This window comes from Notolabrus celidotus, chromosome 6 (assembly GCF_009762535.1).
Source record: "Notolabrus celidotus isolate fNotCel1 chromosome 6, fNotCel1.pri, whole genome shotgun sequence".
Taxonomy (NCBI): domain Eukaryota; kingdom Metazoa; phylum Chordata; class Actinopteri; order Labriformes; family Labridae; genus Notolabrus; species Notolabrus celidotus.
The window spans coordinates 10,520,775-10,546,795 of NC_048277.1; the positions used below are offsets into that span (position 1 = coordinate 10,520,775).

The following is a 26,021-nucleotide window of genomic DNA, read 5'->3' on the forward strand; positions in this document are numbered from 1 at the left end:
GAATTGGGGTTGTAAATGTACTCAATAAATATCAGAGTTAAATAATCTGTATCTATACCTCAATAAGTCCAGGGCCTCTTCTTGCAGGCTGGGCCATGTAGTCCAACAGTACTGTAGAGGTATCTCACTCTTGTTAATGAGGGACACGGTTTGGATACTGGCCAAGGAAATGTAAGTCTTTTGCAGCAGCACAAAGTCAGGGTCAAGATGGACGTTAACCTCCTCACAGACCCCATACAGGCCGATGTAGACATCTTCACCTGGACAGAGGACACACAAAAGAAGCAGAAGAATGCTTAAGCGTACTAACAAACATTGATGTACTGACCAGTAGAGTGTTTTTAAAGGCTGGTTGTGGATTCAAAGTAGCAGAGTGAATTCAGAGAAAGTTGGCTTTTAACACATTTTTCAGACTATCCGCCAAATCTGCGAACACAGTGACTGATAATCTAATTAGAAATAAACAAACAATCTGTGTTGAAATGCTTTTACTTCTTTCTCATGTTCCAATGCTGAAGAATTTAACCCCAAAACTCAATAGAGTGATTTTGTGTTGAATTTCATATTTGTATTTCACAGCTTGAGAAGTCTATATTCATGATAGTGATAAGTCATGTCAAGTATGCATACCAAAGGACTCCAATGGTTTTCCTTAACTGCATATTTAATAAGCAAGCTAACTTGAAGTTAATTCATCACTCCAAAGTTGCAGCTGCAAGGGGAATAGACACTTAAACTCTGATATACTGCATATACAGCAGGCAAATGTGAGCTGCCCAGCACAACAAAATTCTATCCTCTGATTCGCCACTGCTGCTCCTCTGGGAGTCTCGGGCCTAATGTGGGCAGTGGGTAGAGGAGAAACTCACAGAGGAGTCAAGGACACACTGCAAAGTTTAGCTTTGAAGGGCTGGATCTGGATCAAACTGAGCTCCGCAAAGAGATTAAAATGGCGCTCAAAATATCCTGGAAATCTGGCAACCAAAACAACCAACTTTATTATGCTGCCAAAGCTTCTCTAAGTTGCAGCAAAGTTAAATATCTCAGGCTGATTCAATATGAAATGTTTAAATTATACTGCAGAACTTCGAAATAATGTCCCACGAGTGACTAAATATTTTAGCCACAGGTCATAAGTGGCATGACACTTTATGTTTGATGAGACTCTAATCTAATGAGTCACTTTGGAAGCATCCCAGTGTGTACACTTCTGACAGAGAGTGAAGAGCAACAATAACCAGCAGCAGATAAGATGCAAAACAAAGTTTTGAATAAAACCCACCAAGAACAAGGGCTGATGTAAATCTAGTGAATGTTTGTTTACATTCAAATCAGACGGATTGAGGCTGTAGCCCTCAGACACACTGCTTATCCAGGGATGCTTTTATATTTGTATACCTTTAGAGGTTACATTTGTAGGGACACACTTCAAACTTGACACATGCTGGTGACTCTTCCGGGCAAAACATAAGAGGATGTCTGAATTATGAGTTTGCTTTGAACTCTACATGGTTCTCCTCTCCCTGTGATTCTGTGATTCATAATTTATTTGATATAATATTTCCCCAGTATCAATGAAGACACAGATACCTCGGTCGTTAAAAAATCACCTGGAAAAGCTCTGATCAAAGTGAATTGGAGGATATTTGTCATGCTGTGCAACTCAATGTGTCTAACGGATATTTCACTCCTTTGTGACTGTTGTGCTTTTCAAAGCTTGTCTCTGGCCATAACAGCCATTGAGACTTACCATTAATTACTTTAAGCGGACAATTTTGTTTTCCCCACAGTGTTTGTGCACCAAGTGCACAAACAAAGTAAGTATAAGCCTATTTAATTTGGCCTACAATTAGTTTGTCTTTTTTAATATATAACGTTTTGTTGTAAATGCTACTGAGATCAATTACAAATACTGGTACCTTCAGCACCCCTCCTCTCACATACCTCTTAACTGTATTTCTCTTTAAGTGTTTTAGAGCCTAGTATTACAGTAGTGTTTCATTGTTACTGTTTATTCTATATTAGGTTGACACTGATGCAGCTGTAAAGTGTGAGCCTAGTGCACTGAAAACAAGCTCAAAATAAACTGCAGCTTGATTTTAGATTATGTTGAAATGTGTTTTTGCCTGCTGTTTTTGCTTCAATGTGTGTGGATATCACACATGACATGAATAATTCATTTCATTTATTTTTATTAGGGTTTCAATGCAAATTATATTCTCAATTGTTGATTTCTTTTGACAGATGGGGGTATAAAAAAAGAGATTCAGATTTACCCTTTTCTTATGATGACCATTTTTTGATAAGGATACCTAGAATTTGGTAACATAGTATTGTGACAATACATACAAGCAAAGATTTTAAAACTACAAAAAGAACTTGAACTCCCTCTTGGAAAAAAAATCTCAATCTGAAAGTGCTTCGACACAACTACAATCATATCTTTGCCAAACTATAAAGCGATTATGGTTTTCAGTCTGGCTGACATACAAGCCAATACAAAAGTTCCTGTCAGCTGACATTGGCTAATATCCGCTGATAACATTTACTCGAAGGCAGAATTTTGTGGCAGAATTGTTTATTTAGTTTTCTCTTTTGGATAGGCTTATAAAATATATCTAGTTGTTGAATTAAAAGCAGAGAAAACTGCAACTGTACAACTTCTTGCTCTCCTGCAATTTTAGCAACTATTAAATCTACAAATATGCAAAGTAAACGATCAAATGTCACCCACACTAGTCTTTACCAGAATTGCTGTTTAGTTAAACAAATCAACAATATTCCATTCATTGTAGGCCTGGGATGCTGGTCAAATAGTGTGTCTAAACTGTAGCACAGCTCCCTGCCACTATATCCAGGGCTATTACGCTCTACTACCCAGATGTAGACAAGCCCAGTGGACAGACCTTGTAGCATGGCAGGGTTAGAGTGTAAGGTTGAAATGGTTAATAACCACTTCACTCTATCAATATAGTACTGGCATATGGATATTAACCTACAAGGAGGACTGAAGCAGGTGGAACTAGCTTTTCTAAAATTAGCCAGACTTTGCAAAGAAATTTAACATCATTACCTAAGCTAAGACAATAGTAACTTCAGGACATCCTTAATTAAACACTTAACAATGTACTTCCTTTGCCCGTGGGAAAGATCATCAACATTTCAACATTTGCAGGTACACACTGCTGTACACACTTTAGCTATCACATCATGACTACCTGCCTAATATTGCGCAGCCCCGCCTTTCATCAGGTCAGGGCTGTTTTTGCCCAGACCAAGTGAGACATGGACTCCACTAGACCTGTGCTGTGGTATTTGGCACAAGGACATTAGCAGCAGATAAGTCCTATAGTAGTTACAAGGTGGTGCCCCCATGGACCAGACTTGATTGTCCAGCACATCCAACAGACGCTGTGGATTATGATTTGGGGTATTTGGAGAACAAGACAACACGGTCATGTTTCTCAAGGTCACATTCTTCCATTGTTGTGTGGTCCCGTTCTGATGCTCACATGCCCACTGTAGGCATTTTCAGTGGTAGGAGTCAGCATTAGCACCCTCACTAGTCTGCAGCCCCCTACACATAAACTGTGATGCACGGTGCGTTCTGAAATCTTTGTATCAGAACCAACATTAGCGTTTTCAGCTGTTTGAGCTCCAGTAGCTCTCCTGTTGAATTGGACCACAAAGGTCAACTTCCAACTTGAGCCTTGGCCACTCATGAAAGTAAGGGTTGCAGAATCACCAATTTTCCTTTTTTTTTTTAAGTTATATTTTTGGGCTTTTTCGCCTTTATTGACAGGACAGCTGAAGAGAGACAGGAAATGTGGGGAGTAGAGATTGGGGGAAGACATGGTCGACAGGCCGGGAGTCAAACCGGCAACCTCTGTGATGAGGACTATAGCCTCTATATGTGGGGAGCTTAGACCGCTAGGCCACCAGTGCCCCAGATTCACCAATTTTCACCACTGAAGAAAGGAACATCCCGCAAGAACTGCAGTTTTTGAGATGCTCTGACTCAATCTTCACAATTAGACCCTTGTCAAGGCTGCTCATGTTCATTTTTCCTGCTTCAAACACATCAACTTTGAGGACACGGTGTTCACTTGCTGCCTAACGAACTGACTGGTGTCATTTTTAAGCGATTATCAATGGCATTCACTTTACCATGATGGTCATACTGATGGCTGATTGGTGCATGGAACTACCTTACAGCCACTAAGTCTCATTCAATCTTCACTGACTGTGAATCAAAGTATGAGTGACTTTGAGTTCCAGTTGTCTGTATGTACAATCCCCTACGACTGACTGTAAGCTGTTTGATGAGATTTACAAATGTTTCCCACACACACACACTCATTGGGCCTACATTTTCATTCATCAGTGATTGGTTTCCATGGCAACAACAATGCATGACATCATCAAATGCAAAACAAGGGTGTTGGCAGAAACAATACTAACAACAGAAATCTAGCCAGGATTGTCTAGATACCTTATTTGTGACAGACCATCAGTCTGTTAACAAAGACTTAACCTAAGGTGATCCAAACTTCAGAGTTCCACATGTATAAACAAATGTGAGGACAAACACATCAAAACCAACCTAAAATGAGCATGAGCAGGAGGCAGGGATTAAACATGACATTCTCCGCTTACACTGACAACTCTCTAATGACTTTATCTCATGTCATAACAGAGAAACCAAATGACAAATCCCTTTCAGGATGACACTTCAGTTCCAATGACATGTACTGAAAGTGTTTTATCAGGAGTATTTTTATATCACTCTTAATGAGCTTACATTTAAAAAGGAACAATTTCAGTTGACACACAATTCTTTATCCAACCTAAATGTATTGAGGAGACAGGACTTAGCTGGAGGAAGTATTTCCTCATAGGGTGTTCTTTGAAAAGGAAGGTATGTTATGCCTTATGCCAGAATCTGCATTGTCACAGAGCTGTTTTTCTCTACTATAAGGTCACAATGTTAACTTCAACTGTATGGCTAACCATCTCAGGGGAGGCAATCAGAATTCAGGATCTAACTCACCTGCACCACTCTAGCTTTCAGGTTTTTCTTTTCCCGGAAAAAAAATAATTATTTAGTGATTTAGATTTTCAGTTAGAGGAGTGCTACATTTGAAAATATGCTGTGTTGGCAGTGGTGGACAGCAACAAAGTAAATGTACTCACATTTACTTTGTTTTTTTCTGAAATCAGATCCCAAAGACCGTAAACTGTTTGTGTAATTGTGTTTGGTTTTCTAAATGGTGTAGCCGTATCTTGGTTGAGTGTAGAGCAAATGCAGAGCAAACGTCATTTAGATCAGTCTGTTCATTTAGCCATGGTGATGATGGCTATGGCCTTCTGGATGATGATTCTCTACCTGAGCACCATGGCCATATTTTAAACCCTTTTTACATATGAAATAATGTTTTCTAGAGAAACATAACGTAGCAGAATGTAAACCCATGCATTCTGGACTGCACTCGTGCTTTGTGAAAAAAATGTTTGAGATATTTTAAAAAGTACTTTGACTACTTAAGTATTTTTAAAAGCAAGTACTCTAGTACTTTAATTCAAGTCATAATTTGACTGAACAACTTTCAATGTTTGATCAGAAGGATCTATACTTTGACCTAAGTAATGAAGCAGTGGTATTTATCCACCACTGTATGTTGACAATGTCAGAGAATCACACCAAGCAGTTACAGCTGCACAAATTGCTTGATACTGCAGTTCTTTGCAATCATTCAGAAACAAATGCAGACAATGTAACTCCTTCCAGTCTTCTTGCTCCAAATATGTCACTGCTGCAGGAAGTATTCCATGTAAAATTTCACACAGCAGATCCTCCACTGCTTGGCTTTGATGTACACTGCTGGTATTACAACACTTACTAGTATATTGTTTTTCTATCAAAGATTACATTCAATCCAAAAAATGTTTTATCTTTGACTTAACCAGAAAACTTAAGTTGTTTTCCTAACACCTTTCTGTGAGACCGTAACAGACCTAAATGCAGTCCTTGGGTATAATGTAACTTCTGCTGAAATATGTATTTAAAATGTCTTTGTTGCTGTTCATCATAAAAAATAGGCAAAGTAAGAAGTCTGTGTTCACTCTTTTCATGCACAAGAAGAGTCAAATGACAGGAAAAGCTCCTCTGTGTGGGGGAGATTCTCAAAATGGTCTGGGATAACCAAGCCTGTTGATAACACTATTTTTAAACTGTTCATATCAGACTGGGTTTTGGGGTTTTATCAAGCAAGCATAGAAAAAAGGCTACCTGGCTGTGTCAAACTTGTTTCCTCAGTACATTCCTCTGGACTAAAGCACCAGAGAAGAATGTTTCATCACTTCACAAGACGCTACAGCACCATCAAACACAGCCAAGAGACAATGTATCTGACAAACGAGCCACTGTCCCAAACTTAAACTTACTGACAGTCAACCAGAGCAGTGAGAACTTTTTAAAGATTTATCTGCCACAATAAGAAACGTGCGCTTCATAAGTTTACCATCCCATTAGGTTTCAAGCCTGGTTCAATCCAGACTGAAAAAGAAAACCTTGAAATCAATCTCTGCTCGGGCTGGGGCAGGTGAGCAGAAGTGATTAATTTGGGGCATGGGATACCTCATTCCTGTTGAAAGCCTCAAGGGTAGTTAAACTCTCTGTGTGAGGTATTTGGCTTTAAGAGAAATCGACAACAAATCAACCCCAGTCCCAGTGGAGAGAAACAACCAACATTACTGAGAGGAATGAGGTCTGGTTAGATCTTTTCAATAACGACACGTCCTCTAGTACGTTTACTTATGAGAATTCAGGGCGATCTCATGTTTGCTTCCAAAAGGCAGTTATCACAGAGATTGCCATCATGTTGCCTAAAGGAAGAAAAAAACCCTGGCACAGCTCCAAAGGAAGGCCACTTCTTTTTCCCTCTGCTAGAAAGACAAAAAAATACATGTGAGGTACTATCAGATGAAGAGGGAGAGAAAACATAGAGGACAGAGGATGAGTGATGGAAGGAAATGAGGGAGAGAGGAAAGAATAGTACAGAAAGAAGAGCAATTATCTCCCAGCATCCGGATGCTATGACAGCAGTTGACAGGCAGGGAGAGCTGCAGCTTATTGCTAAGCTTTCATCATTGCTGGCCACCAACCCATCTCTCCCCTGCTCACTTTATCTTCCCATAATTCTTCTGTGTACACACCGAGGGAACTTCTCAACCCCTCCAGCTACCTTTGATTACGGCACAAACAGCAGCTCTGCAGTATGTGCGTGTGAGTAAGAGGATGTGCTTTTATTTAGATTGTGTGTGTGTGTGTGTGTGTGTGTGTGTGTGTGTGTGTGTGTGTGTGTGTGTGTGTGTGTGTGTGTGTGTGTGTGTGTGTGTGTGTGTGTGTGTGTGTGTGTGTGTGTGTCTAGCTGCTTGCTGTTTGTGTGCGCCTGTGCTGCTTTTCTAAAAGGCTGCTCTGCTGAAGTCCCCTTGGTGCCCTAGCCCTGTCAAAGCAGATGCCTCAGCGCTGCCTAAGAGCTGTCCGTCTTTTCATTTAAACCAGCAGCAGTGACAGAGAGGGGGGGTTGGGGAGATTACTGGAGGAGCACAAAGTCTCTGCTCACTTTTAACAAAGAGCAAGTAAACTATTACTTTTCAAAGCTGAATTGGCTTTGAAGTGATAATAGGAAATAAAGATGTAATGTCTAATGTGTATGGTGCACATGCAAATTGACATGCACCACAACAACACGTGCTCTTGATCTGGGCTATGCAGAATTCTCCAACAGCAGTCAAGCCTTCTGCAGCATGCTGATCTGAAACATACATGAGCATGAGGGATTCAGGGAAAGGTGCTAAATTAAAAATGATAGTCTCTTGATGGGCTGTAAGTGGTGCTCTGGACCTTTACTGGAACCTCCCACTATAAAAGCTTAATGCTGCTGAACACTGCTACTGTTGCCACTCCTTCAGCAGACCAGCCTGTTTATGTAGCCACACAGCAGCCCTGCTCCTTTTAAAGGTTAAAAACATTTAACAGGGCACTGAAAATGTATGTTTCCTACAGATCCTGCTGTTTTATAACTCAAAACTATCATCATTAAGAACATGTAGCTAAATGTTCTGTTGGGTGTCTCTGCCCGGAGGAACAGCATCACATTCATCAAATGATAAAGTCAAAGTAAATGAATATGAATCTGAAGTCAAAACACCTCAGCTCTTTTCCACCTTTATCCAATAAAAATCAGACACTTCTCCACAAGGTGACTTTCCTGTGTTGGAGTTTCACTACTGATAACAGAATAATTGCCATGTCAGCATGCCACTGTATTCCCCGTCACAAACACACACACACACACACACACACACACACACACACACACACACACACACACACACACACACACGCACACAAACACACACACAGACACACACACACACACACAGTGCTTCACAGTAAAAACGGGGTAGTGCACTGTGGAATATCCACCCAGGTGATGCATATCTAACAAGAGTGTACTCAACTCCTTCTCTGCACGCTACTATGCTGTTCTCCTGTGTTTGTTTAGCACCATGGGATTTTACACTTAAGTTGACTTTTAGGGAGCTGTGTAGCCCAAATTAGCTTGAGAGGAGACTTTGATGTGCCAAGCCTGGGTCAGGAGTGAGGCTGGTTTGCTTTTGATTGAAGCCTCCTCTTGGTTAATCAACACAGCCTGTCACGTTTTCTGGTGCTATTTCTAGCAACCGATGTTTAGATGGGAGTAAATATAACATAACAGACCAAAGCTTACTTACATGTTTGACATCCTTTAATTGATAAAACACGACAACCAAGTGTAACTTACATTCTCTAATGCATGTATTGAAAAGGGGTTGAATCATTTTAAAAACAGAAAATCACAACCTAAGCCCCACTTACATCATCTCCTCCAAAGCACTGCTGCTTTCTTCTTTTACCTCTAATTGCTCCCCCCATGACTTGGCAGGTGAAATCCAAAGATTTGTCTTTATGCCTTTGATGATAAGTAGCCCGGCTAATTGAGCATACAACCTAGGCTAACCTAAATATCTGTGAGTGCTAAACTACATTATTACCCGCTTTTCTTACTCAGGGTTCCCACTCTTTTCCAGAGATCATTTTCCAGGACATTTCCAGGACATTTTCATTGATGATCAAGCTGGTATGACAGTCTAAATTTAGTTCCTAATTTAGTTCCTAAATAGTCTAATATGTTCCTCTCAGTGGAAGTCTACATTGAAAGACATGTAGTCTATGGCTATCAATGAAATCATCTCTTACATACTTAAAAATTATGGCAAATTGATAATAGAATAATGCAACCACAGATGTACAGTACAGCTCTTCACTTTATTAGTGCAACCAAGTAACAATGATGGGCAACATCTCAGCTTTCTCTTTTCTCAAAAAATATAAAATGAGTTAAGAAAAAAACAAAAGAACCTGCAAAGGAATCTGGAAGCTGCCTTATTGAAATAATTAAATAATAATAATGATCAGAGGATCATTGCATTAATGACCTAAATAGAACTGAATGACAAAAATGGCCACAAATGTTTCTCAACTCAAACTCAAAATATACCTGCTTAATCATGATATTCATCCTGCTAAGTGGTCGATATAAAACAAAGCAAATGTCACGTTTTTTTATTTGAGTTACCGTAAACTCTGAAAAAATCGCACCGGTGTAAAGACGCACTCTGTATTTGAAGATCTCTCAGAGGTTTAAAAAAACATAAACTGTCTTCCTGCATGGCGATGTCTATTATGATGTGCAGCTGTGTCGCTCTTTTTGTTCCGTTTGTTTTCACTATCGGGAGTTTGCACTCTTACTAGCTAGAGCAGGGGTTCTCAAACTTTTTGGAGCCAGGGACCCCTTACAGGTGAGAAAATTGTCCATGGCCCCATCATAATTGTAACACAGATTAAGCACATTAGTGATGTGTCATGATCAAAAGCTGCGGCTCTGAGACACGATGCTTTATAGTGAATCAGAAGATCCGGCTCGCATCGAGAGAGAGCCGGCTCCCAGTTTTTTCCTTTCGCTGCTTAGCTCTCACAGTGCTCAGCTCCAGCTCTGCTCACAGCAGAACTTTGTTTTAAATGGTCAGCATGGCGGCCATGCGGCCAATCACATGTGAGGATATAGGATACAGGTGATGGAGGGGAGGCTGTGTATCGTGGCTTCATCTGTTCCTTCAGAGAGTCTTCTTGAAGACAGGGCAAATACTCACTGAGAGGAGAAATCAGATCAGCCCATCCAAGCTGAGGCATCGGATTTTTCTCAATGCCAACCTGAGGACATTAATAATGTTTGCTCCAGTTTGGTTCTGGTTCTGTTTGCTTGAGTTTGGTTCTGGTTCTGGTTCTGGTTCTGTTTCCTCGAGTTTGCTTCTAGTTCTGTTGGCTTGAGTTGGTTCTGTTTCTGTTTGCTTGCGTTCAGTTCTGGTTCGGTTCCGGTACGGTTCTGGTACGCTTCTGGTTCGGTTCTGGTTCGGTTCTTGTGCGGTTCTGGTACGATTCTGGTTCGGTTCTGGTTCGGTTCTGGTACGATTCTGGTACGGTTCTGGTTCGGTTCTGGTATGGTTCTGGTACGATTTTGGTTTGGTTCTGGTTCGGTTCTGGTACGATTCTGGTACGGTTCTGGTTCGGTTCTGGTTCGGTTCTGGTACGGTTCTGGTTCGTTTCTGGTTCGGTTCTTGTTCGGTTCTGGTATGGTTCTGGTACGATTCTGGTTCGGTTCTGGTTCGGTTCTGGTACGGTTCTGGTACGATTCTGGTTCGGTTCTGATTCGGTTCTGGTTCGGTTCTTGTGCGGTTCTGGTACGATTCTGGTTCGGTTCTGGTTCGGTTCTGGTATGATTCTGGTACGTTTCTGTTTCGGTTCTGGTACGGTTCTGGTACGATTCTGGTTCGGTTCTGGTTCGGTTCTGGTACGGTTCTGGTACGATTCTAGTTTGGTTCTGATTCGGTTCTGGTTCGTGTTCTGGTACGATTCTGGTACGGTTCTGGTTCGGTTGTAGTTCGGTTCTGGTACGGTTCTGGTACAATTCTGGTTCGGTTCTGGTTCGGTTCTGGTACGATTCTGGTACGGTTCTGGTTCGGTTCTGGTTCGGTTCTGGTTCAGTTCTGGTACGGTTCTGGTTTGGTTCTGGTTCGAGTGTGGTTCGGGTCTGGTTCGGTCCTGGTTGGGTTTGGTTCTGGTTCTGTTTGCTTGAGTTTGGTTCTGGTTCTGTTTGCATGAGTTTGGTTCTGGTTCTGTTTGCTTAAGTTTAGTTCTGGTTCTAACCCTAACCCTAATTATAACCCTAACCCTAATCCTAACCCCAATCCTAACCCTAATCCTAATCCTAATCCTAACCCTAACCCTAATCCTAACCCTAATCATAACCCTAACCCTGATCCTAACCCTAACCCTAATCATAACCCTAACCCTAACCCTAACCCTAATCCTAACCCTAATCATAACCCTAACCCTAATCCTGACCCTAACCCTAATCATAACCCTAACCCTAATCCTAACACTAACACTAACCCTAACCCTAACCCTAATCCTAACCCTAATCATAACCCTAACCCTAACCCTAATCCTAACCCTAACCCTAATCATAACCCTAACCCTAACCCTAATCCTAACACTAACCCTAACCCTAACCCTAATCATAACCCTAATCCTGACCCTAATCATAACCCTAACCCTAATCCTAACCCTAATCATAACCCTAACCCTAATCATAACCCTAATCATAACCCTAACCCAATCCTAACCCTAACCGTAATCATAACCCTAATCCTAACCCTAATCATAACCCTAACCCTAATCCTAACCCTAATCATAACCCTAACCCTAATCATAACCATAATCCTAACCCTAATCATAACCCTAATTCTAAGCCTAATCATAACCCTAATTCTAACCCTAATCCCAACCCTAACCCTAACTCTAACCCTAAATCATAACCCTAATCATAACCCTAACCCTAATCACAACCCTAACTCTAATCACAACCCTAATCCTTACCCTAATCATAACCCTAACCATAATCACAACCCTTACCCTAACCCTAATCACAACCTTAACCCTAATCCTAATCACAACCATAACCCTAATCACGACCTTAACCCTAATCACAACCCTAACCCTAATCACAACCATAACCCTAATCACAACCCTAACTCTAATCATAACCCTAACCCTTATCACAACCCTAACCCTAACCCTAATCACAACCCTAACTCTAATCATAACCCTAACCCCAATCATAACCCTAATCATAACCCTAACCCTAATCACAACCCTAACCCTAATCATAACCCTAATCATAACCCTAATCATAACCCTAACCCTAATCATAACCCTAACCATAATCATAACCCTAACCCTAATCATAACCCTAACCCTAATCACAACCATAATCCTAACCCTAACCCTAATCATAATCATAACCCTAATCATAACCCTAATTTTAACCCTAATCCCAACCCTAACCCAATCATAACCCTAACCCTAATCATAACCCTAACCCTAATTCTAACCCTAACCCTAACCCTAATCATAACCCTAACCCTAATCATAACCCTAACCCAATCACAACCCTAACTCTAACCCTAATCATAACCCTAACCCTAATCATAACCCTAACCCAATCACAACCCTAACTCTAACCCTAATCATAACCCTAACCCTAATCACAACCATAACCCTAATCACAACCCTAACCCTAATCATAACCCTAGGGTCAGGGTAAGAATGGTTTTGTAAAAGAATAAATTCACAAAATTGGGCAATTATAAGGCTTCTCATAAAAACACTGTCCGTTAAAGGGTTTTCAACACACAAACCATTAGTTTTTGCAAAATTAAGGTAAAACATACGGCTACAAAAGATCCTAAATTAACACCCGTTCTGGAGTAGAAAGAGCCGACTCTTCTTTGGGAGCCGAGTCAAAAGAGCCGGCTCTCTGAAAAGACCCGAACTTCCCATCACTAAAACACATGCTTACTACCATTTGCACTCTTAGTTTCCCTTGGAACTATTTGTATTGTAAAACGTATCAATGTAAATACTTCAGACCTGTACGATAGTGATAAACAGATGACACTTCAATTTGAATCAAGTAAATACCACTAGTATACTTTAAAACAGAGGGTCATTTCATTCCTCCTTCATACTCACATATCCCTTCGAGCCACCAAATGGTATCATAACAATGGTGTGTATGTTGTTTTGTAATGACACAGCACAATTTTATGATTTACTAGAAATGTATTCAAATTATTTCACGGACCCCCATGCTATGGTTCGCGGACCCCCAGGGGTCCCGGGACCCCACTTTGAGAACAACTGAGCTACAGTACGGTAATTGAGCTCTCAGCCTGCAGAGAAAGTTGTGAGGCACAGACCCCCAAGCTTTCTGCCCGACTCCACTGGTCACACTATAACTTAAATATAAGACTCTTGAATCAAAAGAGCACTCTACAAGGTTAATGTACCATAAAACTAGACAATATACCCCTGTTTTCTGTGAATGCATGATTATGAAGTGAAGGAGAAAAGATGTGAAAAAAGTTGCGCAGTGTCGCTGTCTTTTCCAGCACAGCGTGGACTCAACTTTCAATGAATGGGGATGTGTTTTCTTAATAGGGTCAGGTCACACGCAGCCATGTTGGAATAATTTTCCAGGACTATATGTGATTCCAGGACATTTTATTTTTTCTCCCATTTTCCAGGTGTTTTCCAGAACTGGAAAACTGGTCAACTGTTTTCCAGGTTTTCCAGGTTTTCCAGGACGCGTGGGAACCCTGCTTACTGGTCTTCTGGCTGTGTAGGATGCTTGATTCTGATTGGTTAAAACCCCCTGACAACCCCTCAACTACGGTTATTAACTTTCATTAAAATGAGAAACACCAGAGGTAAACTGATCACACTTGCGTGTTGACACCTCCGCTTCGTGTCGGGGTGTTGTCTCACCCTGTCGGGATTCTATTTCCAATAACCACCCCTTAGCCATTCATTGCCCCTTACGTAGAGGACCCCTCAAAAAACATTCTTCACAAGATGATCACGAACGAGCAGAAGAACAACAAAAACACAGAATGTGTCATCAGGGGCCATCAAACAAGCATTTATCAAAAAAAAAAGTCACCTTATGAAATAAAGTGAATACACGAGTGAGTCTTTGTAACAGAAACAGCAACATAAACAACTATAAACTAATAAATCAAATCAGTTATGTCAAGTTATTCATCTAAGCTTTAGCACAGTTACATTTATCACAGCACGCACAGGGGATTTGTTGATTTGTTTCTATGCCATGAGAATATTAAGCAGATATCCTAATCGTCATAAAGGACACCAGAAGGGTGCATTGTAGTATGAGAAACAAGTGTATAAGAAGTTACATTTTTGTGCTTTAATATAGAAACACCTAAAGAGAAGTCATTTGCAAGTGGTGGAGATTGCACATTATCATGCTTTGCTTTTTGCAAAATATCAGAAAAATTGCCCTGACTTGCTTTCCATGTCTGATGATGACTTCAGTACATTTTTTACACACAAAGTGTTTCAGCTCGCTCGGTTTGTGTTGAATGCCTTTAAAGGGTGTATGAGGACACTTCATGTTTGCTTAAGTGAAGTGCCAATATCTGGGGAACAACATTCTACAACATTTTTGGTCATTATTTGGCATGTACTGTAATGCATTTGTTTTCTGTGGTTCTCTATGTTGTTCCTCGTGTTTGTTTTGTTTTCTTGTGTCTTGTAAGCATAGACTGAGTAGATAATGGACGTAGTATCCGTGACGTCACCCATTTGTTCTGAAGTGCTGTTTTGAAGCCAATTGTCGGCGGGAGCCATAATGGAAATGCTGACTCAACCTAACGTCTGTCGAGCTAGTGTGAGGTAGAGAGGCGGGCTTTGAGCCTCCTAGCCAACAGCAACAGTGTTCCCGCCAGTCAATCAAGTCAGTCATGTCCTTAAATGGGCAAAACTCGTAATCTTAATATCTTCTGAACTGCTGCGTTATAAAAAAATCCCCCCGTTTTTGGAACCAGGCTGTAAACATGTTTATCATTGCTGTAAAGATCGTTTTTTTTTTTTTTTTTAAGTTATATTTTTTGGCCTTTTTGCCTCTATTTTTATAGGACAGCTGAAGAGAGACAGGAAATGTGGGGAGTAGAGAGTGGGGGAAGACATGCAGGAAATGGTCGACCGGCTTGGAATCGAGCCGGCGACCCCTGCGACGAGGACTGTAGCCTCTGTACGTGGGGCTCTTAGGCTGCTAGGCCACCAGCGCCCCAAGATCATCTTTTTTGAATGGGTGTGTATGTGGCACAAGCGGACGCTGGATCGACTGCAGTTTATAACACTTCCGCATGGGCTTCATATTTTGAGACCGGAGGTTGCCGCTTGCTTGTAAGTCCATGTGGGTACAAGAAATACTACTACTCCTCTTATACCTAACTATCAAAGACCACCACAGGACACAGTGAAAGGGGGAAGAATAGTGATAACCTCATTATGATATAATTTCTACTGAGGAGAGGAGAGGAGAGGAGAGGAGAGGAGAGGAGAGGAGAGGAGAGGAGAGGAGAGGAGAGGAGAGGAGAGGGGAGAGGAGAGGAGAGGAGAGAGGAGAGAGGAGAGATAACTGGCCCTCAGAGAGAGGTTCACAAAGCAGTAAATTTCATACCCCACAGCCATCATAAGCTAACTCCCTACAACATTCACACTGCAGCTCCCTGAGGATGTTATAGACTCTCCTCTCATTACGATTACTTATGTCACCTTTTACTTCATGGCCACAAGCAGACACAAATAGACAGATACCCACACAAACCCCAAAGTACCTCATTAGTAACTTCTCATCGGCTACATCCAAGGTTAAAGGATCATACTGAATCCAAAACTTGCCACTTTCATATGAGACAGCACAATCACAAACACACAACGTTTCAAGTCTACATAAAGCAGTGAGAAATAGACAATTACAAAGGAGACAGCACGGTGCTAATTGGACCAGTTTGGGGAAGTTTTTGTGCTGTGCTGCAACAGATGGGTCTCTGGATGGCAAGCAATGATACGGGCTGTGTATGTGATGGAGATAGTAATACAGATATGTAAGATATCAGTAGTATACAAAACAAAAGAAGCCTCTCATCTGACCAAAGTGAACGCCTGCATACCCATGATTTTTATTAAACTTGGGTTTGCACTGAGAAAAGTACAGTAACAATTGTTTTTTGTTTACATGTACGTTGGAGTGTGCGTGTTTGTGTGTGTGTGTGTGTGTGTGTGTGTGTGTGTGTGTGTGTGTGTGTGTGTGTGTGTGTGTGTGTGTGTGTGTGTGTGTGTGTGTGTGTGTGTGTGTGTGTGTGTGTGTGTATGTGTGTGTATGATGACTGTTTAGCAGTCCAGTTCCGCTTCAGGGTCAGCATTGCTGCTGAGAGAGAATCTCATTATAGTGTTTACCTCAGTGATTATAGTAAACACATTCATCCTTTTGGTTCCACTCCATTTGACTCTGCTGATTATGCAAACTATTTTGGTAGAAAACCTCTGCTCCCATCTTCCATTTTCTGTCTTCTTCTTCTTTTATCATTTAAAGTGTTTAAGTTTCATGTTTGTGCGTTAATAAGCAAACTGATTTATACTGATACATATACTTTTTTTGTTCTTAAAGACAAAAAAGATGAGAAAAAGAAGAATAAAATGACTGCAATTCTGCAAGTGGCTGCAATTCCATGCACACACATTTGCATGGAAACCAGATTATGTTTTAGTAACACAGGAGACACTTCTCACAAAAGACAGACTGAGAAACATTTCGGACAAATAAGAGTGAAGACATCTGAAAACCCATGGAGGCATTTAAAATCAATGCAAAAAAATCTCTCTTATTACTAAAAAACAGATATGCAGAGTGGGTCAGCTATAAATATTTCACTACAGCTCTTGGAGCAGAGAAATCATGTGACTGTACAACTGAACCCAGCTTTTTCAAAAGAGAACTCTTAGGATATTGGATTCACTGGCTTGTCAGAGGCCTAATTGTGTGTTACCAGTGTGGTAGTGCAGAAGCAGATCCTGGCTGTGCTCTCCTACAGTCATAGGGTTGAAATCCACAGTCACCTGCATACCCTCTCCTACATCCAGGGTACCAGCAGAGGGCGTCACTGAGAAGGGCCTAAAAAATGTAATAAAAGTTAAGAAGATGGAATTTAAAAACTAATAATAATACGAAGCATGTTTGAGCTTGGTGTTTTATTACATCCGATGCAAAATGCTTAGTTTTCTGAATCACCACTTGACAAACCCAAGTTTTTAATCAAATGAGAAGTTAACATGAATTATAAATAGTAGTTTTTGTGAATGTTATCGAAACGTATACCAATCGCTTAGGTTGCTTAAAAACATGTTTGCCTCCAAGTTGTACTTCTGGGTTGGTGCATTACTTCAGGGGTTCCCAAATTGTGGGTCGGGACCAGTGTTGCCAACTCCTCAGTGAGGAAAGTAGGTACTGGCTGTCCTAAAAGTAGCCAGAAGTCTCTAAATTACGTCATCACTTAATTTGCATAATTCAAATTGTAATGGACACTGTAGGAGTGACGAGTGGCCTCCAGGGAGAGACAAAATGAGAGTAAAACACACCCTAAATATGTGTATAACTTCACTTAGGAGCCTACAACAAATCAAAGTAAAACATGACATTTTTCAACCATAACATTTTCAACATTTTCATTGTATACAATCTACATTAACAATCTCCCCCAACTATCAGTGGGGGTCACAAGTCTTTGGCTCCTATAATTTAAGGGTCGCGGGCTGAAAAGTGTGGAAAACCCTGCATTACGGAACTTTTATGTTTTATGTTGGATATTCAATATTGGCACTTAAGGTTGGGACCATCTGTTCAATGGTAAAACATAATGACTTAAACAACTCAAACTGTAGATCGAAGCCCATCCTGTACCATCTCTCACCTCTGCGTGTGAAGCGTGAACCTGGATTCACAATTCCCTATGTTGCGGACTAGGTGTGTCCTCTGTGTGGAGGTTTTCACTGGACAGACAGGTAAATGGAACTCATCACGAAAGTCAAGAATGGCACGTGGCCCTACTGCTCGGACTGGGACCTCAAACCGTTCTCTCTCTGTCACACAAACGAAACTGTGGTGGTAATCCTGTTTGGAGACAATTACGAAAGTGTTAAACACCGAAGCTGTTGAGTTAATGTGTTTCTTAAATGATGCTGGGCCTATAGGATTGTCCTGGATGGAGACACAAGCAGCGCTCCGGACACATTCTGATTTTTTATACATGAACTTTAATAGAGAATAATTAGCATGTGACTACAGCCTTGCTGGCATTAGCATGATGTTACCAGGTATGACACCAAAAACAGCTGATAACATTACATCAATATAAAAATATTAACTTATGACTTAGTGATGTTGCTTGATCCATACTTTAAGGATGAAACTCATAACAGTCCCAAATCAGGAATTTGATCAAATCTGACCAAATTTCATAACAGTAATTTTTTCTCTTGGATATTTATTCTGAAATTACTTTGTTCAGGGGAAAACCTGACTCACAGTTTCCTCCACCTTCTTAGTGGAACACAAGGTTAAAGAAAAATTAAAAGCAAGGTGAAAACAGTTAAGTGTTGGGACCACTGTTAACAAGACAAGACTCATATTTTGTGTTGACCTTTGCTTCTCAGGTTTCACTCTAACCCAGTAAAAGAGACGGTAAAAGGATGTGGTGGTGTAACACAATGCCTGACCCATGACCCCAAACCATCTGACTCTGACTAAAGCATTACCAAACATTTGTGCACAAAATATGAACACAAAGTGTATCCATTTTTATGTGATCTTTTATTGATTTCAAATAATCTATTCAATCGTTCCTATTTGTCATATCATATTTGTATCGCATTATAATTCAGCTCTTACCTTAGTATTATCTCTCTAATTTCACATTCTTACCCACATCCTGTGCACTGCCTCCCTACGTGTCTGATTACAGCTTTATCTAATCATCTGATCTTAATTCTACACCAGCCTCTTAAGTGCAGGTTACCTTGGTACTTCACTGTGCATTCTGAATCTAGCTTTCTCTGTGTGATTATTCTATGGAGCAGTCGGACTCCCCTCTGTCTTTAGTACCTTGTTCTCCTGAGGGGTGAAGAAAACAGTGAAAGTAGCAGACAATCCTGGTGCGACCTTGCTCCCTCCATCCTCTGGACCAACCACATGGAAAAACTCAGAATCCTGCTGCTTCACCTTCACATGACGGGAAACCTTGAAAAAAAAAATACAAGTATTACACAAACTTAAGAAAATTGCAAACCCCACACAGCAAGAAACACAGAGCCAGGTACACACACACATGTGATGATTTATTCATTATTACTTGATGGTGTCTGTACAGCTTGCAGTGATAAATCTCCTCCAATCCCTACTGACCTCTTCCAATCATTCTACTCCCTGTGTGTAACACCCACACCCAGTGACACACACATGCACAAACACACACTCAACTCTCTGATGAAAGTTTGACTTGATCTGCTCCCTCTTTCTTCTATACTGAGACATTGGTTCAGCAGCCATGTTGTCTAACTTGTCTGTCATGCACCAACCTTGTCATTGTTGAGAAGCAGTAGAGGTAACTTGTAGGTGTGTGCTTGAGTGAAGTTCTGGAAAACCAACTCAGATGGGAAGGGCTGAAAAAGCGGCAGGTCGGTATCTACCAGAGACAGCTGACACACACACACACACACACACACACACACACACACACACACACACACACACACACACACACACACACACATAAGAAACAGTATAAAATAATTAACAATACAGGAATGTCTCTCTGCAACATATTCATTACAAAATTAGATACCAGTCCGTGCTATTAATAAGAACAATGTATAACTAACTAAATAAAGATGGTAGACTATAAGCATAACTGATTTGTCACAATGGTTTTGAAGCATTTGAGGCAAATGATGTTGCATTGATTGAGGAAAACATTAAAGTCTCTTTATCCACATTATAACATGTACTGTGTTAAGGTTATTATTAGTGTAACAACATCTTGTACAGTATTCAGTACTTAAATAACGGATTCAAGAAGGTAAGGGACATTCCAAATACTCCATAAGAAATAACCAAGTGGCAACCTCCGGTCTCAGAATATGACGCCCATGTGGAAGTGTTATAAACTGCAGTTCATCAAGCGTCCGCTTGAGGCTGGCTGCAGAAACACCAGAAACCACATACACACTAATTCAAAAAAGACGATCTTTGCAGCAATTATAAACAAGTTTACAGCCTGGTTTAAAAAAGGGCTTTGGTCAGAAGAGCTAATTCTCTAATGGCACCCTGTACGGGGGGGTGAATTTTTTTAGTACTAGACATTTCAGAAAAGTTTTGCCCATTTAAGAAAATGACTGACTTGACTGACTGGCAGGAACACTGTAGCTGTTGCCGAAGGAGGCTCAAAGCCCGCCTCTATACCTCACAATAACTCAACAGCAGTTTGGTTGAGTTCAGCATTTCCAGTATGACTCTTGTCGACGATTGGCTTCAAAACAGCACTTCAGAAACAGATGGGTGACGTCACGGATACTACATCCATTATTTATACAGTATATACAGTATATGGTCCAACCTTGTTAACCGAACTTCATATATTTCTATATCAATATTTCTTCGAGGAGACAATAAAAATTAAAGCAATGGTTTCCATTATATCAGGGTTAGTAATTAGACTGGCTGTTTGTGGGCGTGGATTAAGCCTAGTGGTTAGATTACGTGCCAGTAGGGCAGGTGGGTGGGTTTGATTCCAGACTGCAGTCCCTTTCCTGCATGTCATTCCCAAACTCTCTCTCCCAGTGTCCTGCTTTTGTCCACTGTACTATCCTCTCCAAAATAAAGGTGTTAAAGCCCAAAAAAATAAATGAAATAAAAAAATGTGTAGAATGGCTATTAGTCGTTCATACAACAAAAAATTTATATTAAGGGGGCGTTGCTGGCTTAGCTTGGCCTGCTCCCCATGTGCAGAGGCTTAAGTCCTCGTCACAGCGCTCGCAGGTTCGACTTCTGACCTCTACCATTTGCTGCATTTCTTCCCCCTCTCTCTACTCCCCACATTTCCTGTCTCTCTCCAGCTGTCCTATCCAATACAGGCAAAATGCAAAATGCCCAAAAACACAATTAATATACAATATATATATATATATATGTATATATATATATATATATATATATATATATATATATATATATATATATATATATAAAGGGGTGAGGTGTTTTGTTAGGTTGGTCAGATATGGCCAGACTAACTCCTTCCCAAATCTAGTCTTATTGTAATGCTAAGGTATACCCTGTGTTGAATGGACAGACACAGAGTCAATGAAACATCCCCATTCAAAATGCATCGTTTAATCTCAATCATCACCAGTCACAGAGCAAAAAGGGAGAAACTCAAAGTACTGTGCATGAAAGTGTGCATGACTGGGACTATTAGGAAGACTTTCAAAGATCCCTTTTCGAGTGATCATTGCCAGCACTTATCACTGCACAAAGGAGGTTACTCATATTTATATTTGCATATTTGACAATCAAAAGAAAGTGTGAGCAGGGTGAGGTGCAAAAATAGGTCCTCCTAATTACGATGAGGCTGCATTTATTCATCTAAAACTTTTGATGGCGTTGTTGCTCTAAGCACCTTGTTAAATTCTGACTCTTAAAAGTACAGGGCATTCATTCACATTGGTTGCCCTCTACCCATAAATTAGTGCCTGCTGACTAAGAGGAAGAAGCTTTGGTACAATATAAATGACCTTAGCAGACAGCATGTACCCTATATGCAGGTCTCATCTACCCTTCTGCTAAATCCACCTTATTCACTTTTTTATTCAGATTAAGTCATTTATTAATATATGCAGTAATGTTCATCCCATAGTGGCTTTAATTTGACTTGGCTATTAAACTAATTACTGGAGCTTAAGTCTGTAAATATGAGGGTGCTCAGACAGTATGGGGTGTTTCTGCAGCAGTGTTTATACATCTTATTACATACAGTATCTATATGGCCAGTATGTATATGCGTGTGGCCTGCAAATCTTAAGCAAGCAGACAGATTGTCAAAATCAATTAATTAATTGATTAATGCCAAACATGTGTCTTTCTGTATGCCATTGTCTGTCACGGTTATCACTGTGAGTGAGATCAGCTTTCAGCGTGTGCTTCAGGTTCTTATTACACAATCACATGCTGGACAAGCTTCATCATCCTTGTCACTACCCTTTTCCGCAACCATTCCTTCTTTCAGTATTCACTTATATTCCTGTGGATGAAAGCATGGACAGTTGTTAAGCTGCTGAGGCATCAAAACAGTTGTTGGCATTTACTTTGTGATGTGTCGTCATGCTCATGTCAAGCAGCTCCAGGATACGGGGTGGTTGCACCTCATTGGTGTTAGCCAGGCGCTCCTCCGTAGACTGTAACATCTCCTGGGTATAAACAGATGGAGTCACCTGCAAACACACAATCATGTTAGTGCAGTCTGTTTCCTGTCCCTTACTTCAGCACCACATCAAACAAAACTGTTACCACTGATGGAGAAACGGGGAAAAGATAATGAGCACAAGAGCTGTCAGCAAGACTGTGGACTAAAAGTTGTCAGCTATGACACAGATGCTCAGCCGCCAGCATCAAGAACATTTCCTTGAGCTGATTTCATGCGCTCAAAGATTATTAATACTCTCCCTTTCAGTGAGCCCTATCTGCAGCATTTTGTGGTTTATATCCTCTCCTCACAATCCTCTGGCACCTCTTTATCAGTGTACCAGAAACATCTAACTGCACTTAGCCTATTTCAAGTTTAGGTCAGAGAAGGATTTTGGCTTGAAATCTAAATGAATAATGTAGAAGGGGGAGTTACTGTATATGCAATATTCAATAGCTGCCAGTTATGTGTGTATTCAAAATAGACTCTGTTCCATTATTCAGAGACAACAAAGTTGCTCGAGTAAACATTATTCTTTATAAAGGTGAGCTGTGAAATTATGTTGCTCCTCTTTAGACTGGTGTGACTCTAAAGTGCGATCATGAACATTTAGCTGTGGGTTATGATTGTTGCACTGCTGTCTTAATCAATGTTACATAGTTGGGGGCGGCAGTAGTTGAGACCATAGGGACTTGGATTGGGAACCGGAGGGTAGCTGGCTCAAGTCCCAGTATGGACATAGTTTGGCAAGTGGACTGGTGGCTGGAGAGGTGCTGGTCCATTTGCCTGGGCACTGCAGAGATTCCCTTGATCAAGGCACCTAACCTCCAACTATTCAGGTGGTGCTGCTGGAATGCAGCCTCCTCACTCTGACATCTCTCCTTAGTGCATGTCCATAGCATGTTTGTATGTATATGTCAAATTGTGTGTTTGTAGCATGGTCAAAAAAACAACACAAGTGAAGAAATTGAATTTCCCCCATGGAGATTAAGAACGTACGTTTACCTTTATGTTTACCTTTACATATTTTATCCTGGGAACTTTTTAATGACTCTCTTCTAGATCTGTTTCATTGGCCTGGTAACATAGAGATATACAGAATAAGTAACTGGGAAATATTGCAAGTGTTACTGGAGCCTATGATTTAATTTTGAATAACTTTAGGTTTATCATTTGTTAATATGCAAACAGTTGTTTCTCTTATTCAATTGAAAAATGATAAAAACTGAACTATGCACAAACCTGAAACCATTCAAATCAGTTAGGAGTTGAGGAAGGCTGTTTTATGTGAATCTCATTCGCCCTGAGAAAAATCTCAGAACAGTAAAAGCACTTCATGTTTCTGCCACCTACTTTATGTTCGAACACAAGCAGCCCAGAAAATGCCTAAAATTGCTGAGCTGAGGTCATTGCAACAAAACACTGCAGTCACATATTGATTTTTGCTCCCTTTAAGAAGCCAGGGTAATTATTAGGACACTCTGTCACTTGAAGCAGCCTATTTAAAAGCTTGGGACAATGTCCAGAACTTGGTGCAGGAAATGTGGCTTCTGTTCATTCATAAAAAAAAACTGTTTACAACAGCTAATTAATCTCAACTGGATACTGCTAATTCTGTGTTACAAGCTGTCATGACATGATATTAGGTAACTTAATGTAACCCCCGGGGAATGGTAGTGTATCAGTGAGGTGCATTGTGTCCTTACCCTTCGTGGCTTCTCCTCCTTGAAAACGAGTTTAAGATTGCAAGGCAGAGGTTCACTGGTCTTGAACCTCCTTTTTCTCTGGGGAAACTGAATGGCTGTCATTTTAGAATCGCTTATAAGCAGAATTGACCTGCAAATAAAGATTATTGCACTGATTTAATGCCAATAATACCGAATACAACAGTTCCCTAAGACGCTGATAGTAACTCTGAAAATGATAGCATAAGCTTTTTTTTTTTTTTTTTAGCAATTTAGCTACGTGACGATGGCGTAATTGAAAATATCGACACTTAAATGTTCTTTAATTCTACATTTAACAGTCCATATGAGGATTTAATACTTGTAAACTAGACCCTCTAACAGATTAAACGAGTTTAGAACAAACAGTTATGAGTTAAATCTACCCTCTAGTTTATCAAGCACGCATCTGAAGTCCCTTTACAATAAAGTAATGAAATCTTATAAGTAAAACTTGTTGTCTTTACCACTCTGTAGATGAATTGTCGGCGTATTCACAGAACTTTCTCCTAAATTCACCGATGAACGCACTGCCGTCCACTTCGTTTGTTGCTCGTTGCCACGGTAACGCTAACTTCGACATCAGAGTAATCTGTTCTCTGATTGGCTCTTCAAGTCGAACGTGTCATTGTAACGTCCAATCAAACAGGCTGGAAAACAGTGCTTGTTCCAAACATGAAATCGAACCAATGTGAGACTAAACTGGACCGAGTCATCTTAGGTTTTTTTTTCTAGTAGCTCCATTCCTATCTTACAGTTCGATTGCTTAAACACGATTTTGAAAACAGGGCCCATTTTGTCAAAATAGTACACACAATTCACACAACCACACACACAAGTAGCAGAACACCTCAGATCCTTTGCAGCAGCCTGTCTGTTATTGTTAACAGTAAGAAAAAAGAATACACCACAAAACTATTTGGCAGAAGTTTTGAGTCTAAACTATTTCTAATAACAATAAAATTAATAAACAAGCATAAAATAAAGCACTCCATTAAAGAAATACAGACTCTTTAGTTTGTATGAGGTTAGTTTACTGTCAGCCATGATAAAAAAAAATGTATTTAGGCTTATCAAAATGTTTTCATAGCACTCGTTTATCATTTCACTGTCAACACAAACAGGAAATGAATGGCCTTTATCAGTACTTGTATCACAATTTGCAGCTACAGTTACAAATCCCCTCCTAACGCCTACAGTGTGTTTTACATGTACTTTCTTTGATTTTTCAAAAGATTATTGAATTGATTATCATATGATCCCAATAATAGAGTAAAATAATAATTCACACAAGGGGATATAACACTGAATACGGAAATGAGCAGCAAATTACTTCCTTATCAGAATTCTCCACTGGTTTTCGCTGACAGTCTCTGTGTCTGGGCAACATATTGTGCGTTTATTGGCTATCAGAAGTCTTTGTTGTGTAAAACTGCCCACAAATCCGGCAAACTCAACCCTGTCTGAATGTATTAACACTTCACTTTACACATCTGTGTCAGAAAGACAGTAGTGGCACTTGGTGGAGGAATAGTACAAGGCAGCATCGACATCTGTGGCATGACACTAGTTGAATGAAACAGCTGGTGATGTGGAGCTGTCAGCTTGGGTTTAAAAAGGCCCCTGCCCTTATTTTGCTCATGACATAGCTGAAATGTCTTGTAACTGCAGTGAGGGATTTGAAAGGAGGATCTGGGTGGAATTGGATTGAATGTAGAAAAGTTGATCGCTCTATTGAGGTGAGTGAAG

The 26,021-nt window shown here is 40.4% G+C and overlaps 1 protein-coding gene across 3 annotated transcripts in view; it reads right to left on the reverse strand.

Moving 5' to 3' along the window:
* Positions 1-24,841, reverse strand: part of hydin (HYDIN axonemal central pair apparatus protein) — an 85,236-nt gene extending 60,395 nt beyond the window's left edge. For 2 of the 3 annotated variants that reach the window (XM_034686565.1, XM_034686567.1), the window contains exons 1-8: positions 24,740-24,841; positions 24,255-24,384; positions 22,451-22,576; positions 19,667-19,786; positions 19,194-19,328; positions 18,004-18,203; positions 17,083-17,207; positions 59-260 (exon numbers count right to left, since the gene is read on the reverse strand). In XM_034686565.1, coding sequence (XP_034542456.1) covers positions 59-260; positions 17,083-17,207; positions 18,004-18,203; positions 19,194-19,328; positions 19,667-19,786; positions 22,451-22,576; positions 24,255-24,356 — 1,010 coding nt within the window. In that variant the 5' untranslated portion in view covers positions 24,357-24,384; positions 24,740-24,841. The remainder of the gene's footprint in view (positions 1-58; positions 261-17,082; positions 17,208-18,003; positions 18,204-19,193; positions 19,329-19,666; positions 19,787-22,450; positions 22,577-24,254; positions 24,385-24,739) is intronic. The other variant, XM_034686566.1, reaches the window with a different exon arrangement.
* Positions 24,842-26,021: the final 1,180 nt, after the last annotated feature.